Source organism: Haemaphysalis longicornis, unplaced genomic scaffold (assembly GCF_048455015.1).
Source record: "Haemaphysalis longicornis isolate Haplotype H1 unplaced genomic scaffold, Haemaphysalis longicornis Haplotype H1 scaffold_1, whole genome shotgun sequence".
Taxonomy (NCBI): Eukaryota; Metazoa; Arthropoda; class Arachnida; order Ixodida; family Ixodidae; genus Haemaphysalis; species Haemaphysalis longicornis.
The window spans coordinates 165,597,833-165,622,022 of NW_027526203.1; the positions used below are offsets into that span (position 1 = coordinate 165,597,833).

At 48.0% G+C, this 24,190-nt stretch overlaps 1 protein-coding gene across 2 annotated transcripts; it reads right to left on the reverse strand.

Moving 5' to 3' along the window:
- Window positions 1-2,488: 2,488 nt before the first annotated feature.
- LOC144138945 (uncharacterized) lies at window positions 2,489-22,060 on the reverse strand. Of its 2 annotated transcripts, none has more exons than XM_077671462.1 (6): window positions 21,894-22,060; window positions 19,827-20,027; window positions 11,416-11,593; window positions 8,722-8,834; window positions 7,801-7,828; window positions 2,489-2,701 (listed from the first exon to the last, which is right to left on the reverse strand). In XM_077671462.1, the coding sequence occupies exons 1-6, from the start codon at window positions 22,012-22,014 to the stop codon at window positions 2,656-2,658; spliced, it is 687 nt and encodes a 228-aa protein (XP_077527588.1). In that variant the 5' UTR covers window positions 22,015-22,060; the 3' UTR covers window positions 2,489-2,655. The 2 variants fall into 2 exon arrangements, with proteins under 2 accessions (XP_077527588.1, XP_077527584.1); XM_077671458.1 differs by having other exon boundaries at window positions 11,416-11,596.
- Window positions 22,061-24,190: the final 2,130 nt, after the last annotated feature.

Genomic DNA, 24,190 nt, shown 5'->3' on the forward strand with positions numbered 1-24,190 from the left:
GGCGCTAGTGTCGCGCGGCAAACTCCAGGTTCCGGTCCCCATACACACATACACACGCTTATGACTTCATTGCTGAAGTCCCGAAAACGCACGATTTGGCAGGAGAATCAAAATTTTAACCTAAATTGATTAATTTCTCAGTGAATACAGCATCATTTGCTGCCGTACAATTACTAGCTTTATAAAACACGAAATCTTTCGATAAACAAACAAACATTTTTTGTCCTCATGGCCCCTTTAAAGGCCCTTTAACAGATTGTTATTGAAAGCCAGGGTTTTATATAGTGGTGCCACCGCAAGCAATTTATATACTACAAACTACAAATTGGCAGAAATAATTTTAATTTGGTACTAAACTTTCCGAACGTCCTTTTGAAAATGTTAAATCAGCACTGCCTTCCCTTGCTGTTTTGGTGGGTTGTCCGCACTCCTAATGCGAATAATCTTTTAAATTGTCCGTACTCCTAGTGCGGATAACTTTTACAGGGACAGACAACCGATTTTTGTGGAGTGCATGTCATCTAGCTCATATGAAAGCCAGTGTTTTATATACTGGGGTAATGCTGGAGTATCCACAAGGAATTTTTAAATAAACAGGCGGAAATAATTTTAATTTTGCACTAAAATTTCTGAAGCCTAAAAGATAGCATTGTGTGGCGTGTAAACGTACACTGCGTTACGTGTCCAAACAATACCGTCGATTTCAAGATGCGATTCAAAGAATGCATGAAGGTTGCACATTATTGTTGTTTTAGCTGAGGACAAGTTTTTAAACACCCCTTTTAACCTCACGTGCAGTTAACAGTATGTTGCCACACAGCTGTCATGGTTGACAGCATTCCTTTTGGTGGGACACGTATGGCCGGTGGATCTAAAAATTCGGATTTCAAAAGTTCTAGAGCGCTATCAGCAAAACCATGTCGGATTAAGGTGTTTTAAGCGATGCCGTTTCATTTGGGATAAAGAACATGTACTCGACCAAAATCGGTCGGCTGTCCCTTTAAACATCTCTGCTGTTAAGAGCAGCTAAGCTGCGGCAGTGAGGCCTATGCGAGTGATCCAAGGAAAGAATGAACAAACGAGTGAATGAACAAACAAGCGAGCTAACGTTCAAGTGAAGACCAAAGCCAACGCTACGAATAAACCAAAGGAAATAATGCTGTGCGCCTGGAATGCGATAGCTCAAATGGACAGACGCTGGTTTCAGAACGCGAGGGACCCAGGTTCGATTCCCACCCAAGGGACGGACACGTTTTTTTTTTTTTCAATTGCAGGTTTTCTGTTCGCGTTGGGAATCTTACGGCCGGGTTAAACATCTCCGTTGTCAAAGCAGAACAGAAGCTAGACTAAAGTTTTGGGGCCCGTGAAGAGGCTGTGCCTCACCTTAGTCTGGCAAACGCCAAAATGCAAAAGCAATGGCCAGGCACGATAAGCATTTCACGTTGCGGGAGACAAGGGCAAGAACATACTTGCACGAAACCAGTATCTAATACTTCATAGCGCTGACCAAATTGAGCCATCACTCTGGAGAGCAAGGTCACACAAAGAAAAATTTAGCTGCAATATCTTGCAAACAAACAGGGTTAAAATATCACACTTGGTAGGTAGTTCAAAATCTACTGTCGCAGCATCATCATTGCCTACCACCCGTGCTCTTGGGAGGATGCCCGAGCCCGCGGAAAGCTCAACTGCGAGCCTGGGCGGTTGCAAGTCATCGTCACCACTCCCTAGTCTGGCCAGAAGTACAGCGTCACAGCCCGTTTCTCCACTACTGACCTGGTTTTGCCTACAGCTCCTCATCTTCCTGGTGAACCATGCAAGATGCTGTCAGTGTTGCAACTCACATGCTAGGCAAAAGTAAGTGTCCACACATGCTAAAATTTTAGAATGGACAACTTAAATTAGGCAACGATTCATGCCATCTGCCAAAAGAATGCTTAAGTGAGCTGGGTGCTCAAAGCTGCCCTGCTCTGTTTACTTGCCTCCACACCCAAATGCACCCAGAGAATGCCTTCTGAATTCATTATATCTGATCGCCCCTGCCACTGGGAGATTCCACTTATAAGAATCTACACTAAGAGTTCTGCATATGAACCAATGCTTCCTGAACTTCTCACAACTTAATTATCGCACGCGGGCATTTTTGTTGAAGCATTACAATAGCACAAGTAATGACCATTTTCTTCCCAATTTGTGATAGGGCATTAACCAACCACATAGACAGTTGTTTTAGAAGCCCAAAATCAGGGTATGAGATGAGCCCAAACTAAGCATGTTCTTTTAGTGTCCCCTTACAGTACAGAGGCATATTTTAATTCTGAAAGTTGCACCCGCAGAGAGATCAGCATGCGATGGCTCTGCTTTTGCTATGGTTGACACGTAGAATGCCAAAAGGATTATCAGACCCCCGAGTGCTCACTACTGCGATCTTTGTGAACCCTCCCCCTCCACGCAACCAGTGTTGCAAGTTAACACAGCTGAGCCAGAATTTCTGTCAGCAGTCCTTTATTTCATCATTAAAAACAAACTATACAGTTCTTGCCGTTTTTCACTTGAAGGTCGCCCAGTGTCACCGTCAAATGAACAGACCACTTTCTAGTGTTTTACTAGAGTAAAAAAAAAAAAAGTTGACATAGAACTTCTCCCAATGCTCCGTCAGTTCCTCCACTGTGAGAAAGCTGGTGCAGGATTTTGCTGATTGCTGCAAAAAGAAGAGCGGGTGGCAGAAACAAAATGATAGCTCAATGAGTTGGCATGTGGAACAGGTACTTTTCAGGGCCAGAGTGATTTCAAAACTAATAACAAACTTGGTCACAACGTTTTACCGTAGGAAGGCTCACGCAATACTTCAGCATTTAACACTGTCTAATGAGTGGTTCTGTGACAAACAAAAAGTCAATTTTTTGCCTGCAAGAACATTGGCTATAAGTGTGTGCTTACGGAAATCTATACAAGGCAGATGAAAATGGCACCTATAGAATCTTGATCATCCTAATCTCTGGGGTGGCGAAAAATATTTGTATCATCGGATGTGGTGGTAGCAGCTTACTTGTTGCTGGCAATCACAGTAGCACGTTTTCGCTTTCTGCACCACAGGAGCCGTTTGCAATTCGGTGTGGTGCCGCATCTACTCTACCTGTAGACCACCTTGCCCCAGAATGCAAGCTATGAAGACTTGTCGTGTCCACAGCGAGAACAGCTTGAAATGTGATGTTATGCTATGCATGGAAAAGTGGAAATAAAAATCGTTCTGCTGTGCCACAGACTTGTGTTTGCGACTGGCAAAAACTGTCAAGTGGAAGTCAAGCAAAGGTTGCCACTGTCCACGAGTGGGGAGGTTTCCGGATCTTGACCCGGACCTGCCTGGCTGACTTCACGAGGCAGCTCCAGGTGGATCACATGTCCGTGACCACCAAGGTGCTCAAGGTCAGAACGCTTGAGTTTACAATTACGAGGGATCTACGAAGCAGGCACAAAGGACCTTCGCTTTGTAGGTGAACTGGTGTGTGCTAGAAGCTGCTGGAAGCTCTCGGAGCCGATTCCATTTCAGCAGTACGTTATATCATTGCAACAGAGCAATGAATATCCATTTTGATAATTCTCACCAGTATAACAGTGGCATCAAAAAGGATGAAACAAGCTCAGGTGCTTACATTCAGCAATGAGAAGATGAGGTACACCGCACTGCTGACCTGTACAGCAGATGTAACATATAGGCTCCTTGTCGTGTGTTCAAGTGCAAGACACTCCCGAAGTCTGAACTTTCTGTAAGGTGTCATAGTGTGCGCTAACAAGAAAGGTTGGATGGACATGGACCTTGTTGACTTTATAGGAATGTCAACAATTTCCTGGGGGGTACGGAGCCTGTGGAGGCTTTTTGGCCATGCTCCCAACATGGCGGAGAACGATGTTGAATAAAGTACGATTTGATTTGATTTCACCTGGTGCAAGAGGTGAGGCACGAGCTCTGGGCTCCGCTATGTGCTTGTATACCAGTGTGTCGAAGACAAGCTTGCAGCTTTGCACACGCATCTTGTGGCGATACCGGGCCGAACGACCTTTCAAATGCAGCCACTCAACAAGCATCAACAAGCCCATAGGTACTGCATTCAGGCCCTCCACAGTGAGTGGTTTATGAATGGCTGCCACACTTTCACAGCCAGCAGTACTGCGAGTGTGCCTCAATTGAGCAAATGCCCATGTGGGTGGCCGAAGCTTGGCTTGGGATTCCACCAGTTATAGTTGCGAAGGCATCCGAGAAGTGCAGAATTTCCAACGCTATAGATGTGGTGGTTGGAGAGTGAAAAGGAGCGCTGAGAGGGCGACACTGAATGAAGTTCAGGTGAATTTTCTATGCCCCTCAACTATGCCAACACGCAATCCAGATCTAAATGAAGACTTTTGATTAATTTCAGCTATATTTTTCACAAAGAAGGGAAGCAACAGTTCTGGCCCACTGCTCTACTAGCATCAGATTTTTTTTTTGCACTACAAGAAAAAATTTTGTAGGTTAAAATCCAACAGTGCAGCTTTATGAATTTTTATGGCTTTGAATGCATAAAACACATTAAGAAGCTACTTGACAGTTAGAGTGAATGTCCGACTGTTAGAGTGAATGAAGTTTAGAAGAATACCGTATCTACTCGCATAATGAACCCACTCACGTAATGAACCCTCCCCCCACTTTTCTTCTTGAGAATTTACTTTTTTTGTCACTTTGAATAAAAAATGCAGCGGGGATATGTTTTTATCTCAGCATGGTTGCTGATGCTGTAGATGATGGCAGTAACTTGATATCACGCCACAGTACAAGCAGAAATGCCATAAACGCATTCCAACAAAAAGAAATCGCAACAGTAGCCGGAGACGCGAGCAGGAATGCTGTGGCTACAATTTAAAAATTGCGCACTTGCGGTGCGCCACCTGCTGAATGCAAAACAAATTTTGCGCCATAAAACATGGCTGTGCTGGAGGAGCGGCAGGCTCGCAAGTGCGCGCTCGCCGCTCCTCAGGTCCGGTCGTACATAAAAACGTTGTGGTGTGCGAACAAAGCGCCAAACGCACTCTGCACTCCTTCCCTGCTCTTTGCCATTCTGGCTGGTTTTGGCATCGTGTGAATAAAGCACTAAACGTACTCCACACTCCTCTACTCTAGCTGTTCCGTGACGTCGCCATTACGCTCCGTGGTTTTGTTTCTCAGCCGTGTTGCGACGTTTTTTTGAGCTCCTGGTGCCCTCCGTACGATGGGCCAGTACATGAGCTACACAGCCGGTTTTAAACTGAAGGTGGCGCAGCATGCTTTGATGCACATGGAAACTGCGTGGCTGGGCGGCACTTCAGTGTTGACCCAGCGCGTGTACACTACGGGCGAAAACAAGAGGTTTTTGGTCGGTGAAGAAGGATCGCCGTGTGTTTCGTGGGTCCAAAAAAGGGAAAATTCCGGGTGTGAGAAAAGAAGTTTTGGAGTGCCTTGACGGCACGGAAGACGGTGCGTTGCGGGCCGACTATGAATGTAAAGCCGCTAGCGATTTCAGTGAGGACAGCTCCTTGGCGAGTAGGGGGCCACTGGCATGTTCAGAATAAAAAAGAAAATCTATTACATAATCACCCAGGTGTTTTTACAAAAATGGTAAGGCTCTGACGCGCTTCTCTTAGCAACTTTATTGTGTGGAATTTCAACTTTGAAAAAACCTCTTGCTATTTTTTCCCGCATAATAAACCCTCCCCTTAAATTCATGCCAAATTTTATAGAAAAAAAGTGGGTTCATTACGTGAGTAAATACAGCTTGATACAACTAAAAATATTAAAGGTTATGTTCCCAAGAGAATCAAGTACTACTATAATAAATATACCGCATGTATCTTCTTTCTAGCACCATCCTTGCTCCTTCTGCAAGGTGCCCACAGTGCACGGACTGGGAAACCCGGTGCTTTATAGTTAAGGTTGTTCGCTTTTGGGTTTTACATTTTTTTAAAAATTGGGGGGTAAAAATCGGGTGCTATTTTTCAAACTGATACTTGGGGAAAATCAGGCTTTTTAAAACCATTCTGAAATTCAGGTATTTCCGGGTTATATTTAGAGATGTCTTAAGTAATGCACCCAGTTTATATTACCAGTTTATAATGCACTCAATTTTATTTTAACTCTAATGCATTAAAAATTGGTGTTTGTTTCAAGCTGGTAATCGGGGGGATATCAGGGTTTTCTAGCAAATACTCCCCGAAATTCGGCGTTTGCTTGGAAATGAACCAGTAACGATAACAGTAGAAAGCAATCATCTTCTAAGAAATGAAACATTCTATTCACGAAAAGCAGGTCATCGATTTTTCACTCACTGTACTTGTTTACATGCCCTATCACCTGCTTGCGCAACATGTCGGTCTTCATTCGAGGCCTGTCTAATCGCTGAGTGCATCTCAAATGGGGGAAAGTTCTCTCGGCATCACAGCTTCCGTTAGCTAGGCAAAACAATGTCAGTGCAGCACTCGCCACCCTGAGGTGGCGAGCGGTATAGTAATGCCAATACTCAATGAGTTCGGAAGCTGTGTTTGTTGAGAAGCTTGCTTCCAGCAGGTACTAGTTGAGAACGGCGGACCGTCAGCCCATGATTGTGCCGATGGCTACTTTGAAAAGGCCCATTCTGGGAGAAATCAGGTTAAATCCGATTCTCCTGAATCATGTTTGGGGTGTAATAATGGGGCAAAATCAAATTTTACCCAAAAACGAACAACGCTATTTGAAAAAAGCAGCCTACGCTTTTTTTCTGCCTCGCAAAGCTTAATTACCTTTTCCTGCTGTTCAAGCAGAAAAACCTGAATGTCAGTGGCTACATTTTAAACTGATTCTGTCAGCAAGCAAGCAGGGGCTGCAGATAGAGAAGCTACGCTGTACATGGTGGGGCATGGCACTCAAAGCGTTGCTGATGCAAAGTACAAAGGTTTTCTGACAATAACCTTACTATGCCACAACTTACTGTAGTAATCATGCTTGCTTATTAGCAAGGAGCATACAAGAATGCTTCCATACAATGCATAATCCACACATCACATACAGACTTAAGGGGGCTCACTGGTCTTTAACCAAAAAAGTTTATTTTTGCAGTAATGATGATGAAAATTTAGGGACACATGTAGTTTCTCATTCTGATTGTAGATATCAAATTTGTTTTTGAGTAAAATGATTATATTGAAATTTATTTAGATTTTTATATTCAATTTTTTGACAGCCTTTGTAAAAAAACTACTGGAGGGATGGAGCTAAACAGGGAACCAGTGAACTGTGCACTAAACAAAGAGTGCAATAAGACTAACATTATCATTCTATCTGGTCTGTAGCAGAAGTTACGACCATTTGAAGTTCGGGCTTGAAAGGTAGCAACCAGAAAAACCGGTTTTGCCTTCCAGGCCCAAACTTCAAATGGTCGTAACTTCTGCTACAGACCAGATAGAACGATAATGTTAGTCTTATTGCACTCTTTGATTTGTGCGGAGTTCACTGGTTCCATGTTTAGTTGCATCCCTCCAGCAGTTTTTTTACAAAGGCTGTCAAAAAATTTAATATAAAATCCAAATAAATTTGAATATAATCATTTTACTCAAAAACAAATTTGATATCTACAATCAGAATGAGAAACTACATGTGCTCCCCAATTTTCATCATCATAACTGCAAAAATAAAGTTTTTGATCAAAGACCCATGTGCCCCCTTAATTGCAACTAGATAGCTTCCTCTTTCTCTGCGTCCCATAAGGCATGGGTTAAAAATAATAATAATAATAATAAAAAAGGTGCACCACTCACGCACGATCCCCGAAGCCAGGCGAGGCACCTGTAAATTGGTAGAGAGAAGGGGAAGATTCACACAGTGCCACGCTGACTAAATGCCGACTTCCACGTCTACAACTAAACAACAGAGGTGCAAGGGCTGCAAGACACTGTGTTACACAAGGTGCTACGTCTTTGGTTGGTCTTCCGTATGGTAAAAAAATTCAGGTCAATTGTGCCCCAGGTAAACCATTTTTCCTGAGCGAAAGCAGTCTGCTCGCATAGACGCACAACCATTCCACAGATATGGTGAATGAATTGGTCACCTCATAAACAAGAGAAGGCAACAGTTGGCACTTGTTGACTGCTGTCCTGGGGAGCTGGAAACTTTTGGCAATACTGACTGCCAGCTAGCAACATTGCTCCAATTCATCCAATCAGCCAAAACATACCTGAACACTACACGAATTGCGGACAGTTTGCAGCGAGTAATAAAACGGGTAACACAAAGCAATACAAACACCTTCGAAGGAGTCAGTGTCACTAGCTAACAAACAATGGAATTGAAAAGCCTAGTAACTACTCAGGCAAGTACATACAAAACAATTTATTATCATATTGCTTTTGTTTACCTGCAGGCAAAATGTTATTAACCAAATCACACATTTTGTTTATTATTAACCAAACCATACATTTTGTTGCCACAAGAAAGAAAGAAAAAGAAAGGGCACATGTTCATGAAAACCTAAAGACTGGGATGTCCCAGACATAGCTGACACGCCAGAACTCTGATGCTGGCTTGTACACGGACCAAAGTGACACAATCCCCCACAAGCGCAGCTGGCCAAAAAGCCTGCCCACAAGAACACTGGGCTGGCCCGTCTAGGGACAGCCTGAGCGTCACAGCACCAGAAGGGGCCACAGGGGCCCGAAACTGCCCTGCAGAGAGCAGCTCACCTCCAAAGGCTGGTGATGCGGCAAATGAGCCGAAGCCCATGCCCTGCTGCTGAGCACCCTGCTGCTGCTGGGCTGCCAGCCCTCCAAAAGTGGGGCCTTCCACGTTCCCAAACCTGTCGCACAGAGAGAGGGAGGAACAGGTCAGGCTGGACACTCCCGGAAAACCGATGATGCATAATAACGCAAAAGATAGCTACAGGCCATCCCTCCGGTTTGTATTGTGCTGTTCCCTTCTGAATTGGCACCGTGTTCGGGACAATCGGGAATGGCTGTCCCCACTGTTCTGTTGGCAAGCATGAAACCCACAAGATCTACACAGACAACACAGGTACAAAGGGCTTTTAGGCACAACGTGCTACAAACAACTGATGTGAAATGCAATGGGAGAGGTTCTCCTCTCTTCACACATACTTTACACTACCAAATCATGGCTGTGGCTAAATTTGCAGTCAAACAGTCTCTCATCTTGCCAACAGCCCTGAGCAAGTACAGTGTGTTTTCCTGAAACTGGTGTCAGGCAAATGCAGATCAGCACACCCTTCAATGCTAGAGGTGGGTAAATATCTCTTTGACTGCGAATTCTTGACCGTGAATAAAATACAAGTAGCACCAGCTGATGGCCAATGTAAGTCAATATTTTTGGACCATTGCGTGCAGATACTGCTAGCATAAAATATTTCTCAACAAGCATAGATGAAAAAAAAAAAAAAAAAAAAAAAAAAAGAAGAAGAAGAAGAAGGGTAACCCTGGCAGAGTGAGAATCTTGTAGTACCAGTGTTCTCTTGCACACCCGTACGTACCTGATGAAACAAAAGGCCACAAAAATACGGCAATACTGTAACAAGGTGGCTAAACCAATTAAAAAAAATAGTTCCGTAAACAAATGTTAATTGTTGCGAAAGGGTCTAACAACATAAACAAAAAATGTAACAAACAAACAAACAGAAGTCCACTCAGCCAGCCCCTACAACAAAATCTGAACTCCCTCATGGGGAGGCTCACCGGATCGCATTCCTATGGGACTCGCCACTTCATGACCCACGGGTTTAAAAAGCAACGTGTACCAATATGAAAAGGTTTACCAATACATAGACATGTTCCTAATGGCACAGTTTGCTTCATTTAGAAATATATCACTTCGGTAATGAAATAAAAAAATAAACAAGAAACATTTTGGCTCATCTAGTGTTCACTAGATGGCGCTAGCTGTCTAGCAAGTGAGAGTTTTGTGTATTCATTTTTGTACAGAAGTCCCGTATTTCTAAAACGAGCAAACTATGTCATTGTGAACATGAGCGTGCATTTGTAAAACATTTCGCATTCGTGCACGATGGTTTTTGAGCGCGTGGGTCATGAAGTAGTAAGTCCCATAGGAATGTTAACAGGTGAGTCCCCCTTATGTGGTTAGTCTATGTCACAATTAAAGACAGACGAGAAGATATAAAGCAACACAATCTCTGTACGTTCTGAAAGCACAGACTCTTATACTGCCATTCCCTCAGGCAGCGAAGAGGCCCTTACTAGGCTCATAGGTAGTAGCTCTTGGCTTTTCACTCATGCCTCCCAAGACAAGGTTACTGTCAAACAGCATTCCACGCAGGGTACTGGTTGCTGATGATTAATGAACCTGTCAAGTCTTGACACAAAACTTGTGCTAGCACAGCCTGCTATGTCAGGATGAAATGCCTCCTTACTTTGCTCTGTGCCTTGTACCTTTTGCCGACTTTTAAAAAGGGAGATGCCAGCCTACAATGCAAAAATGCAAAACCTTGAGTGGACCTTTTTCGAGCACCGGTTGCGCCTAGAGGCAGCTATGGCCAACTAAAAATGGCCCCAAAGATCTTGCCGTTGAAAACCTTGTGCACAAAACTTCCTCACCTCCCCCCCACCCTTCTTTTCACATGGAGGCCATGGAAGCAGGTACACATTTCGTACCTGCAGTGGGCAAAGTGCCTTCTTTTTTTGCCTTTGTTGCTTCCTCAATGTATTCGCAGCATGGACAGCCTCAAACGTGTTTGCCTCTTTCCTTTGTAAGCTTTGCATGTGTGTGTACACAGGTATGTGCTCTCCACGAGCTGTCCAGAAATTGGGGATAAAAACTTGTAGAAGAGGCGTCAGTGGTGGCGAGGAGAAGTGGAGAAGTGGTGCTGAGTAAAGCGGCAGCACCGGAATATGAACATAAACAGCTTTGCTGTAGAAGGTGCAGCGCTACAAAGCAGTAGCTGCCCTCCCAGCAGCGAGCTGAGAGTAATCGCGGATTAGCAGCGCACACGCGCAGACCGCCAGAGGAAAAAGGTACATTACAAGAAAAAATAAAAACACAGCAAGACTGCTTTGGGGCGCATCAGAGTATTAAAATAAAAAAGGCCTGTCCCCACCTCCCCTAACCTGCTTAATATTTTGCAGATGAGGTGCTTTAGGAAAATTCAACCTTATGTACAAGAATTGTCAAATACGGCATTTTATGCAGGCTAGGTTCCCCTTTTTTTCCTGGACTGTATGTGGCATTTCCACTGCCAACCAGTACACAGTGAATTGGTGAAATGCTGTGAAAAGATTTCTGACTGCATATTTTCACCCCTTTTTACGTTTTTAGGAAATTACTATTGATAAGCTTGGCCACCGTGTCAACAAGCACAGATGAAACGCCTGAGCAAGAGATGCAACGCCTACTTTATGCCTGTTACTACTCACGCCATGAATCCTGATGACTGCTGCTGCTGTGCTGGGGAAGCCTGCTGTGGCGAAGCCTGGGTGCCAAAGGTTGCTGCGCCGCCAAATGATGGGCTGCCGCCAAAGGTGGGTGACCCGCCAAACTGTGGGGGCCCGCCAAACGTGGGGCTGCCGCCAAACGTTGGGGCACCTCCAAAGGCTGCTGTGCACAGGGAGAGAGAGGGGGCATCACACAGCATAAACAGCCTGGACGTCTAGCAGGGCAGATAGAGCGCACCAGTTCGGCACGCAACAGCAAACAAAATTGTGGCCATGCTGCCGCTAACAGGCAAAGCCAGGCCAGATGTGCACAGGAGCTTACGATTTAAACTAAGAACAATGGGGGCTTGGCACGAGCACAATTAGCGCTAGGCAGGAAGTGGTACACAAAAGCTTGTTGCTATGATTGTGGCACGGCTTCAACAGCCATGGGCTGTTCAAGTTCCAAAATGGCCAGAGAGAGAAAAAAACAAGTGGCAGGAGCAGGAGTACCAAGCCCTGCTCTCTCAGGCGCAGCCCAAACTGTGCTCAGAACCCTCCATTATGCTTGACACAAGAAGTAAGGGATCCCTGGCCACAGTACACCTCTGTCAAAAGTGCGTCTGTGTGCAAGTGTTATGCTATCGTGTATGTATGTTGTCGGTGCCTGGAGCTGGAGCAGCCCCCAATGGCAAGTGAATGCAGTCTTGCATTCACTGCAGGACCATCTCGACCTGAAGGTACCCCTTGCTGGCATCCAAAATAGAGAAGTACATGACGCCACCAAGATTCGCGACAATCTCGTCTATGCTCAGGAAGAAGTACTTATCTTTTTTCGTGACCGCATTGAGCCACCGGTATCCAACACAAACGCCAGCTACCGTCTTTCAAGTGAGCACCATTGGGGACCCCCAAGGGCTCGTTGAGCAGCGGATAATGCCTGCTTTCAGCAGTTCCTCCAGCGCCTCATCAGTTGCCTGCCTCTTGGAGGGGCTGAAGGGCCGGGGATTGCATTTCCATGGTTGAGCATCGCCGGTGTCTATGCAGTGCTGCACTAACCTGGTTCAACCTGCTTGCTCAGTGAATATCTCGCCCAAGTCACCTAACAACAACAAGATGTGGTCACGCTGCGCTGCTGTCAGCTCACTAATGTCTGCTAGGAGTGCGCGTAATTCCTCGCTCCAACCTCGGGGTGGAGAGCGTGCGGCGCAGGAGAAATCAGCGGCGGCGGCGGCAGCAACAACCGAGCTCGGAGGTTGCTGCGCGCCTGCCACCGGCTCCGCCTAAAGCCTGTGCTTCCCTCGGCGCGGGGGATGTTTTGGCCGGCTGCCCGCACAGTGGTTGCATTGCGAGCAGCAGCTCAGCGAACGGTTTCAGCGGCGAAAACGGGTTCTCCCACTAGCCTCCGTTATCGATGTCGACGACAAGCCCAGTCTTGGACATGACGCCGCTCCCCAAAATGACTGGGACCGTGAATCCGGGCAAGTGAACAAAACGAATTCGCCGCACACACTGATCCCAGCGCACAACGAGGCGTGCGTCCCCACCTGACATAGCATCACCACACGCCAGCTGGAGCAGAAACTTCCGCCCGGGCAGCCAAATGGCTTTGCGCTCGATATGGGAAACGATTTCGTCCCCTATAAGCGAAGTGCTTGCCCCGGTGCCCAGAAGTGCCTTAAACTTCAGTCCCACGACTGCAAGGTCAAGAAAAGGCGCAGGCATGTTTGTTAGTACTCCGACTCTGCATGTGGTAGGAGCGGTGGCAATGCTTGCCTCTTGTGCGCTTTGATCCAGCGCCACTGCACTCACTGACGGCTGGGCCTCTTTCCCTGCCCGACTGGGCAGAATTGCACAATGTGACCAACCTGGCGACATTTGTAGCAGCGGACGGGTCTCCGTGCTACGTTGCGCGATGTTTAAGGCTGCTCGGGCGCTCCACGGTCGACTGGCCGCATACGGTTCTCCGTGAGCGAGTCGTGAGCGGGTGCAGGCAACTGCAGCAGCGCCGATCCCACGTAGGGAAACCCGACTGGGCGGGTGTTCACCGACCAATCATCCGACCAGTTTGTTCTGTGCTCTGCGCATGGGGCTGGCAGGAACTCCAGCCGCATCACCTCCGCGTAGCGCAACCCATACGAGTACGGGTCCAGCACTCGGTCCCTGAGATCGAGCGTTTCTCGCTGGCTGGGTATCAACGTACAGCCGCGCTCGGCTCGTCCACTGCCCATAACGTCGCACCAAGCACAGCTTGGTTCCAGTGTTTTCACCGGGGGCGGCGGTGGTGATACGCGTGTGCAGCCGTGACTGCTGCTTGCACACGGCAAGCTTCGGCCGCCAACTCATTGAGATCCCTGCACCTGCAGTTCCTCAAGTACAATGCAAAGGTGGGGTGGCATTACCTGATGACCCGATCGACCCGCTCCGAGCTCGGGACATGTGGGTCGGCGTTATCACATGTACACCGACCCAAGTGTACTCAAGCTCCTGCATCGCACAAACGTACTCGACCAGGGATTCATCCGGGGCTTTGGTGTGCATTTCCAACTCCCCGCGCATTCGCGATAGGTAGTCGATGGGCAGGAATTCTTCCCTGAACATCGCTTGGAAGTCGTCCATCGTGCGCACTGTATGGCCTACCATCCTATACCATTGGGCGGCATAGTCAACTAGGGCTGCGGGCAGGACTCTGCGCAGCACCTCGCTCTCGCTGATGCCGGTTGCCTCCTCGTAATGCCTCAGAGCCAGCAGGAAAGCATTGGCGCTCGACTGATCGCCGTAACCACTGTACGTCGGCACCGGTAGCTGCACCATGGGAGCGGGTGAGCGCGTCGCCTGCAGCACCTGCTGCATGGTGCTTGCGAGAGCGTTTGCAATGGAAGCTGCGTCTGCAGACATTCCTTCACTTACGGGTGACTGCGGGCCGACTGGCACGAGAGGCGCGTTGTGTGGGGCTTCAGCATCTGCGCAGGCCCGGCACCTGGGGTTTGAATGGGCGGTGTTGCCTGACGTAGAGCGCTAGTGGGACCCAGAACCTTCCAGAATTCTCGTTGCCATGCAAGCCGCGGCTGCTTTGTGTAGAGGCCATGGAGAATGGGAACCCAAGCCGCTTCTGCAGCTGCGGAGGACGCTGTTGATGCAGGGCATCGTGGGGACTCCCGCGCATGACCACAAAGGTCAGCCAACAGCATCAAATCCGCCAACTCATAGTCGTGTGCCTTGTTGTTTTTTCGAAGCTAGTGAACTAGCGAACCTCGAATTCGACTGAAGACGAGTCGCACGTTTGGGCGCCAAAAATGTGGGGACCAGGGTTCTTACGGCAACCTAGCTCGCACTCGAGACGGCCACAAGGCTAGCTCCACTGAACTCCGCCATGGACCGTCAGCTGGCGTAATGGTAGCAAGCAGCAAGGAACACACAAGACACAACGAAATGGCCAAAACCCCGTTTATTGGGTCCTCCAATAACGTGATTGGGCTCTTCGCTCGTCCTGACCCAGCCGACTGGCTAAGATCAGGAGAAAGGCGCGAGGGGGCAGACAAAGGAAGGCAAAACCGGAGCACCGATACTCGCGCCTGTCTGTGGTATCCAACGTCTCGAATCAAAAGCCCCTTTCCCTCGTCTTATGCGCACGGTCTGGCTTCCCAGGACCCCGACACACCGGTCACATGAGGGGGGCCCGCCCCGCCACTGCCGCGACACGCCTGTGCTGCGGCCCGAAGCGCGCGGCCGCCAAATAAGAGTTGAGGAGGAGGAGGAATCACTTTATTGAGCCTTAGGCTGGTTTACGGAAGCGGTGTGGCCGCCGGTTTGAGGCCGGCAGCGACGTTGGCAGCACGGGTGACCAGAAGTATCTGGACCTCTGGGTCCGAGCTGCCTAGCGCTCCCTCCCACTGCTCTTCATTAACTACGGGTGGAAAGGGGTCTTGAGGACAGGCCCACATGGAATGAACCAACGTGGCTAGGTCCCCGCAGAGTGGGCAATTTGGTGAGGGGAATAGCGAGGGGTGAATTCGGTGCAGAAGTGCTCGGCAGGCCAAAGAGTGCGTCTGCAGGAGTCGCCATAAGCGCTCCTGATCGTTGGTCAGCTCAGGGTGGGCAGGAGGGTATTGACGGCGAGCGAGGCGGTAATGCGCAGTGATATCTTGGTACGTGATTAAGTGATGCCTGGCTGACCTGGCGCCGTGGTAGGGAACGAGGCTGGCACCGGCACGGATAGTAAGTTCTCGTGCTGCGTTGTGTGCTGCCTCATTTCCCCCCAAGCCGGTGTGCGCTAGGGTCCAGACGATGTCTACCAGGGAGGTTGGGGGATTTTGAAGGAGAATTTTGGATGCCACGGGCGATATGTACCCATGGGCGAAGTTTTGAACGGCCGCTTTCGAATCCGTGATTATAATTGTGGGTGACGGCCGAGTCCTTAGTGCGAGCACTATTGCCGCCTCCTCTGCCGCTGCCGGGATAGTGGTGCGGACAGTTAGGGAGTTAACAGGGGGGTAATTCGGGCTATTAACAACTGCGAGGGCAAATGTGTCGAGGTAGTGGTATTCTGCCGCATCAACACATAGGATGTCGGGTTTAATGGGGAGTTTCTTGGTGAGCGCCCGCGCCCGTTGCTCCCTTCTACCTCTGTGGTAGGTGGGGTGCATGTTCCTCGGAATAGGACGGACACGGAGGCAGTCACGGATAGGCCGCGGGATGGGGATAGCTAATTCAGAACAGACTGGGGCCCCGATACCAAGACGCATCAGTATATGTTGTCCAGTGGGAGTAGTTGAGAGACGGCGGAGCTGATTGATATGATGCGCCTCGACCAAATAAGAGAGGGAACCCCTCTCTCACCTCAGTGGTGGGATGTGAGGAATGGGGAATGCACCGGGACTCCAGGCTTCCCACACCATGCAAGACAGGTAAGTAGGTACGGTAGACTCTGACATTTATTTACCTGCACTCGTACACAAGGTGAACAGTTCAACATCAAAACTGAAACAAAGCTTGAGCTAAGGCATCCTATTTTATGTTTTCTAGCAGACATTAGTGTTTGCTAAAAAGCACATGACCAGCAAAAGTTCCCGCGAATATTATTCTAGTACATTTATGTCTCTGCTGCGCCTCCATGTGTATTTCAGAAAAACAGTTGGGTAAGCTCCACCAATCCCACGCTTCACCATTCAAGATTTGTGATGTCAATAACCTTAGTGCGGGAAAGTGGGCAGAGGAGGGTAATACTACCTGTTTTTAAGCTTTTGGCATTTTATGTGCTAATAAGCAATTGCTGTTGCTGTGAGTGCTACTTATATTCACGATGCTCTAATCTACTGATACAGTGGAATCTCGATGATACGAATCTGCGTGATACAAATTTCGGAAAAGTCCTGGCGAAATTGCGAAATTGCACTGTTTGCAATGGGAAAAATTTTGGCTGTCACGAACGGACCTGCGCGGCCCGGCGGATGATACGAACGCGTCGGCGAGACACCCGACAGCAGAATGAGCAAGCAACGGCGACGTACGGGCTCTCTCTCTCCTCTTTGTCACTCTTTCTCCAGGAACAACAACCAGGCTGTTGTTTTCTGCTTGCGAAAACGCGCTGCGCACGCCACAGGCGCGCTGACGCCGCCGTGAAACCACCTGCATGCTACGCATGGCGAAGTGGTGTGGGGCGCTCGAGTGACCGCTGCTACCCGCTCTTTAAAATGCCACTCACGGTACACACTAAGTTGCTTGTGTGGTAAAGGAGCTGATAATGAGGGCAAAAACGGTACTATAAAACATTACCCGCGCTGCTAGTGAAAGCGCCCATGAAATACCGCTGGGGTGGTAAGCCTGAACATCTCCGGCGGAGCCAGCCGGCTGATTTGAGCGCTTCAAAACTGGCGCCATGAGGTGTGTGCCTCCCCATTGGTGCAAGTCGTCAGGCTCCTCCCACTGCCGCGTGCGTCACGCGTCATTTTCTGACCGAGGTAGAAGCTGCCACGGAATTGTCGACATGGGCGTAAAAAAATCGCATGCACAACGCCGACGTGCACGAATCGCATGCAAAAACGCGCCACACAGTTCAAGCCTTGACTGTTGCGGCGTGTAGTGAGCTTGGGCACCGCGAGTGAGGAGATGAGTGAGAAGTTTTACACGCTCCAGAAAGGACTGCTCAGCGACATGGGGGTTTAAAAAAAGCAGAAGAACATCGCGGATTTCTTCACGTGAAAGTAAGAAAAAAAATGACCAAAATCTTTTTTTTAGTGCTCAATTTTTTGGTCTGTGTTGGCTCATACAAATATTTTTCGTGGTCCCGCAAGATTCGTATCATCGAGATTCTAATGTATACAGTTAAACCTCATAACGAGATGGGCTATAACGAAATAATGGATTTTACGAGCAAATCGTAATTCCCCTCGAAAGTTCCCAAAGAAAGCTGTGTATTTAAAACCTCATTTTAACGAGGTAAAATTTGCCCATTGCGGGATATAACGAACAGATTTCGGTAGGAAATAAAATTTTGAGCCAATTTCACGACAGTGCACAACGTGACAGCTGTATCTAGCAGTTCGAAACTCCCGCCATTCACCCTCCTGCAACGCGACCCACAGAAATGCTTTCATAATGACGCTTTACAGTAACCCCCAGGTGGTGGTGTTCTGCACATGAGACCGCTCACCAACATCTGTGGCCGCAACATGGAGGAGGCAGCCGGAAATGCAGACCTGATACCCGGCCCAGCTATGGCAGTTGCTGCGTCAGCGAAACATACCATTCCCAACTTCACCTGGCCCACTTGTTCTACGGTGCCCGGTGGCAATGCAAGCATACCATGAGGGGCAGTGACCATTACCGTATTTGGAACAAACTCTGCAGCAGCACCCGGGAAAACCCAGAAAGTTCACTACATCGGCTGGAACCGAATATCAGGGAACTTCAATTCTTGGAGTCCCACCGTCTTCATAGGCCTAGCTCTCTCTCTCCCTCCCTCCCTCTCTCCCTCTCTCTCTCTCACGTGTGCCCCCCCCCTTGCTGAATTGCATTTAGCTTTCCATAAGTACAGCTGCCACGGTGATTAATTGATAAACAGAAGAAAGGTTAGTGATTGTTGTCCTTACAACATTGCAGAGATTAAAGCAAAAACCGACAACAGGTGGGCCGTCTGGGTAACAGAGTGGCTACTGTCAAATGCCCAGTAAATGTTAAATACACAGTCTGGCAATTATCAAACCACTCAGGCAGAGACAACACGAAGACAACTAAGTAGAGGGATACAGTAAGAAGATTACGGGGCAAAGAATGAATTTGGGTATGACAAGATAGGGGCAGTTGGAAGTGCATGGAGGGGGCCATCGTCCTGAAATGGACACAGACTGATGACGATGAATTTGTTTTCACCACTTAACACCTGCTCATTTATGCTCAGAGCATCCTGCTGTTATCCCCTTCAGCTAGGCCCTTTGCAGTGACTCGGAGCTTAACACTTCCCTGTGCACGGGAAGAGCAGCATTTTGGGTAGTCCAAATAATCTTTTCGCTGTCGCAAAAAATATGTAACATATAAGTATATGGTATCGAAATGTAGAAGGGTAAATTTTCTTTGCAATGGTAGTTGTTTCGAACAAGAATATTTATGTAGGAAAAAAAGGAAAAGAAAGAAAGCTGTACAGAAAACTTTTGTGACAAATACAAAAAAAGAACATAGATGACAGTGCTGCTCTACACACACAAAAATAAACACAAAAAATTGAAGATATACTATTTGTACACATACTAGCAGTGAGAAACTACTGCAAATATAAAATGCATAACTGTAAAATATCTTGAATTACAAGAAAAAAAAGTTAGTCGAAGTGGGTTTCATGCCACAGGGAAATGAAACATAGGGTGGCTGCACATGCATTGCAGAAAACATTGGTTTCCTGCCCCATTCCTTTTTGTTTGTAGCAAAGTTTACAGTTTCAATACTTTTGCATTTTCTGGGGCTTGTGTTGAACAAGGGGTATCAAGGTCCTGGCGGATTTTACGCACTTTTGCTTTCGATACTAAAATCCGATGAATAAAAACTGTCCTAGGAGTCAGTGCTGCTAATATCATACAAAAATTGGTGCGTAAGCTCGCACAAATTGCTAGAAATGCGCCATTTCCGCAGTGCAGTCATACGCGATGTCGACGCAATGCCGTATCTTCAGAACCCCATCACGCCGCGTGAAAAAACAAAAGCCAAGAGGATGTAAATGTTTCTATTACTCAAAGACGCTGCCAGCTCTCAGAGTGCACCCGTGAAAGCGCCAAATTCGAGTGGGAAAACATCAAAATTTGAACTTGAAAGCATTGACAAACTACTATCTATATATGAATAGGTGATTATTTGAGAAACTGACCCCACTCCTGGCATGCACAGAAGGGGCATGCACTCACTGTGCACATCCAAACCCGTACCTGGCTTGGTGGGTGTCTGCGGCTGCTGCTGCTGCTGCTGCGGCTGCTGCTGCTGCTGCTGGAAGGCTCCTCCAAAGCCTGCCTGGGCGACGCTGCCACCGCCCATGGAGAAGCTGCCCCCTCCAGAGAAGGCACGCGTGCCAAGCGAACTTCCAAACGTAGACGAACCAAAGCTTGACGCCCCCTGGTTTCCAAACAGGCCTGGGGGAGGGAACATCGTGCACCATTTTGATCAGCACGTCTGATGTGGGCAGACTGCTGGTCTGCGCAGGCTCTCTAAGAGGCACCACGTCAAAACAGCCGACTGCAAGAAAGCTACAAGAAAAAAAAAAGTGAAAACATGAATGCAGTGGAGGCATGTGACACCTGCACACAGCACCAGAAGCCCCCAGCAATAGGCTACTCACACTCACTTCATGAACAATGCCTCCTGGTTTCAAAATGTTTTTTTAGGAAATTTGGGCAAAGACTTGCTCAAGCAAAGTGATGACTCCAGGATAATGATGGGCATTTTCTGGTTAAGTCACTGCATCCCCAGTGTCAGCTACTGGAAGTTATCCATTGACATGGTTCCAAACCAACAAAATTTGAGTGAAGTGCCTTTCATCCCCTGCAATATAAAGGAATTGTCAAGAGTTGATGGCTGCTTCTTAGGCTTGGAAGCACCCAAATGAGTCACCTTACTGTGTTGTCCTGCAAAAGTGCACACGACCACCAGACCAGGTGCAAAATTTTGTGGGGAAGTTGTTTTACAAACAGTGGCAGTTCTGGAAAGTTCAAGTACTCGGGAAGAAAGCAATTGTCTATTTTGTTTAGAGTGGTTAAATGCTTGCCCTGATTATGCAAAGATAAGTGCTAAACTTTCCCTTCACACCGTAGCCGCCACTAGCTGAAAATGCCCTAGCCTCAAATCAAAGGAGCTTATCCCCCCCCCCCCCCTTTAAAAAAAAAAGAAACAGTGGCAGGCGTGGGATTCGTACTGTTGCGTCATGGTAGAAGCAGGTGTAAACAGCAGGGATGCACCTATTTATTAGGTGTAGCGCTTGACCAAAGGGGACAGGCAGCCCAGGGTATTCAGGCTGCAGCGGGTCTCAGCAGAGATGGCTGATTGACTCTGTAGTGCTTGACCAAGGAGGACAGGCAGCCAGGGTATTCAGGCTACAGCGGGTCTTAGCAAAGATGTCCGATTGACTCTGGCACACGAGCTCGGGGCACAACCCTTTATGCAGTCGTCTTCAAACTAGCTGGCTGGTGAAGAAACACAGCAGCCTGCATCCCTCACTGGGGGATTGTACACATCACGCGAGCACACACATCACATCACGCAACCACACACACCGTGAGCAGGAAACTGCTCGGCTTGACCTATATCCATGCGACAATAGAGCCAGAGGTTGGCTTAATGCAGAAGACACACCACGCAAGGCTCCACACACACAGAAAAAATGCACTGTTCTACAACCCGTCCAAACGCGCGCGCGCGCGCGCGCGCGCGCGCGCGCGCGCACGCACGCACGCACGCACGCACGCACGCACGCACGCACGCACGCACGCACGCACGCACGCACGCACGCACGCACGCACGCACGCACGCACGCACGCACGCACGCACGCACGCACGCACGCACGCACGCACGCACGCACGCACGCACGCACGCACGCACGCACGCACGCACGCACGCACGCACGCACGCACGCACGCACGCACGCACGCACGCACGCACGCACGCACGCACGCACGCACGCACGCACGCACGCACGCACGCACGCACGCACGCACGCACGCACGCACGCACGCACGCACGCACGCACGCACGCACGCACGCACGCACGCACGCACGCACGCACGCACGCACGCACGCACGCACGCACGCACGCACGCACGCACGCACGCACGCACGCACGCACGCACGCACGCACGCACGCACGCACGCACGCACGCACGCACGCACGCACACACACACACACACACACACACACACACACACACACACACACACACACACACACACACACACACACACACACACACACACACACACACACGAAAAGCCAGTGCTAACATACCGGAAGTCTGTCCTGCCGAGCCAAAGGATGATGCGCCGCCAAACACATTCTTAGTGGCTCCATCCGATGATGGCTTGGACCCAAGACCACCGAGAAAGCCTGAGGTACCTCCCCCGAACATGCTGGTACCACTGCCTTGCTGGTCTTGCGACTGTTGGCCAAAGGCACTGGAAGGCAGAATACAACAATTCCACGGAGAAATAAAAAGAAAGAAAAAAAAACTGTAAGCTCATGCGTCAAACAAGCATGGGTTCAAAAAAAAAAAAGCGACAGACGGCATGCAAATGCCAACGTGCATTATGGACTACAGTACTAATTCCTCCAGGGGTAAAAGCAGGCTTGAGCCTTTTGAAGCAGCTCAGGGAGCAGGAAATAGTGCTCTGCTTTGGAGCAGCTTTGGAGCAGAAAAGGCAAATTTCAGAGCCATGCAAGTCTGTTTGGGAGCAGATTTCTAGTGCCAAACATCATTTATTTGCCATTTTTTATTTCTGGTAAACAAACACAAAAATTCAAATGGTGTTTACTCAACATTTGATCAATACTGAGGAGTACTGATCAAATGTATTGATCATTTTCGACGAGAGAGAGAAATATACATCCCCAGAATTAAAGCACCACAGCTGACAGCAATCCCCAAGAAAAAACTAGAGATAAGCGATGCTTTAAAAAGCTAGACCTAACTATAGACTCCAGGCTACTGAAAAATAACGCCATTACAGCCATAAACAACCAAGAGAAGACCAGAGCAACACAAACTGGCTGTCTTGCCCCAAAGATAGATAGTTTACCTTCATTCTACACCTAATGAGACTATAGACAAAAAACTAAAAGAGGAGGAAAGTAAGAGGAAAACAAAAAGAGAAAAGACAATCTGAACTAAACCTGACTAGACTCAAGAGAACTTAAAAGTAAATTAATAGTCACATTCATACAAAGGAAAAAATATCTTAGCGTATTATTCGCACTATTGACCAAGTAATACACACGCTTTTATCTAAGCAAAAAATGCTGTGCAACTGTGTCATGTCTATCCAAATAACGAACATATTAGTGTTTATCAACTTGTCTATTCGAGCGTAAACCAAGGGCTGACAGGGATTAGTACCCCCCTCCCCCCCCAACAACCCCTCAGAAAGATTTCGACACCCTCCCAAAGATATTCAACAACCACGAGCACCCTGCCCAAGAATTTATACGCACCCCTCAAACCCACCCTCCCCCTCCCCCCCCCCCCCCTCCATCACCGCCCGGGAGGACTTCATCACCCCCCCAAAATCGAAAGTTTGGTTAAACCCCTGCTTACAAATAGCTGCTAACTTAACAGAACCTACCAACTTCCTTCGATTAAGATTAAGGTATATTATTGTGGGACTAAGGTGGGTTAATAGAGACAAAAGATAGTAAAATAGAGTGGCTGCTATATAAAGGTGCTTATCACAATAATACGCCAGGCTTTCACCTTCAAGGCGTGTAGAAGACTCAAGTGTCTTGAGAAATTTTTTCTACTTCGTGTCCATTAAGAATGCTGCTGCTGTGGTAAAGCCAGTTGGTACTGCATGGTTGACTGCCAGGCTAAAATATTGGGGGAAAAAAAAGGAAAAGTTTCATGCCATTGTAGTCGACCACTGTTCCATGAAGGCAACTACGCACGGTGACACTGTCCCATCCCTGACCATCCCATCTTCACGAAGTCATCTACAGAGGGTAAAACAGTCCAAGCTCTGTGCTGACGGGACAGATCGGGATGCAGCGCTGACAAAGAGAGTTGTCACCGGAGCCCGCATGACTGGTTGGTCGCTTGTGTTACACTAGGGCTATACATCCCACATACCAATAAATCGCAAGTGACATTTTATTGGCCGACAGTAGCTGTGCACATTTACACAGATTGTAGCTGTGCACATTTACATCTGCCTGCTTCTACACTGCCTGCTCCTTTACAAATTAAGTTCACTCATCATTGCCGCCGATTTTATGACATGTGATGTGTTATGATTCAGGGGTGAGACAGCCCAAAGAGATTTGGGAGCAGTTCTCGGAGCAGCAAAATTTCGATTTTGGAGCAGAAGAATCTTGATTTGGAGCAGTTAGGGACATTTAATACATCGTCTTGTGAGCATAAAAAATCATAATTTCAGCAATTTGAAGGGTCAAGTAGACATTCCAATCAGTTTTGAATACACAGAACACTGACACAGCCTTACGTGAAAGAATTTTTTAAGAGTACCACAAAGTTCTAACTGCACTACCTTCTTCCTAACTAGTGATATTGTGTTGCGGCTGTACGCAACACTGAC

Coding starts and splice junctions, on each gene's coding strand:
- LOC144138945 (XM_077671458.1), bottom strand. CDS start 22,014: ATGTTCGGGGGAGGTACCTCAGGCTTTCTCGGTGGTCTTGGGTCCAAG. Junction 20,028..21,893: donor CTCGGCAGGACAGACTTCCG/GTATGTTAGCAC, acceptor TCCCTCCCCCAG/GCCTGTTTGGAAACCAGGGG. Junction 7,829..8,721: donor CGCATCACCAGCCTTTGGAG/GTGAGCTGCTCT, acceptor ACCAATTTACAG/GTGCCTCGCCTGGCTTCGGG.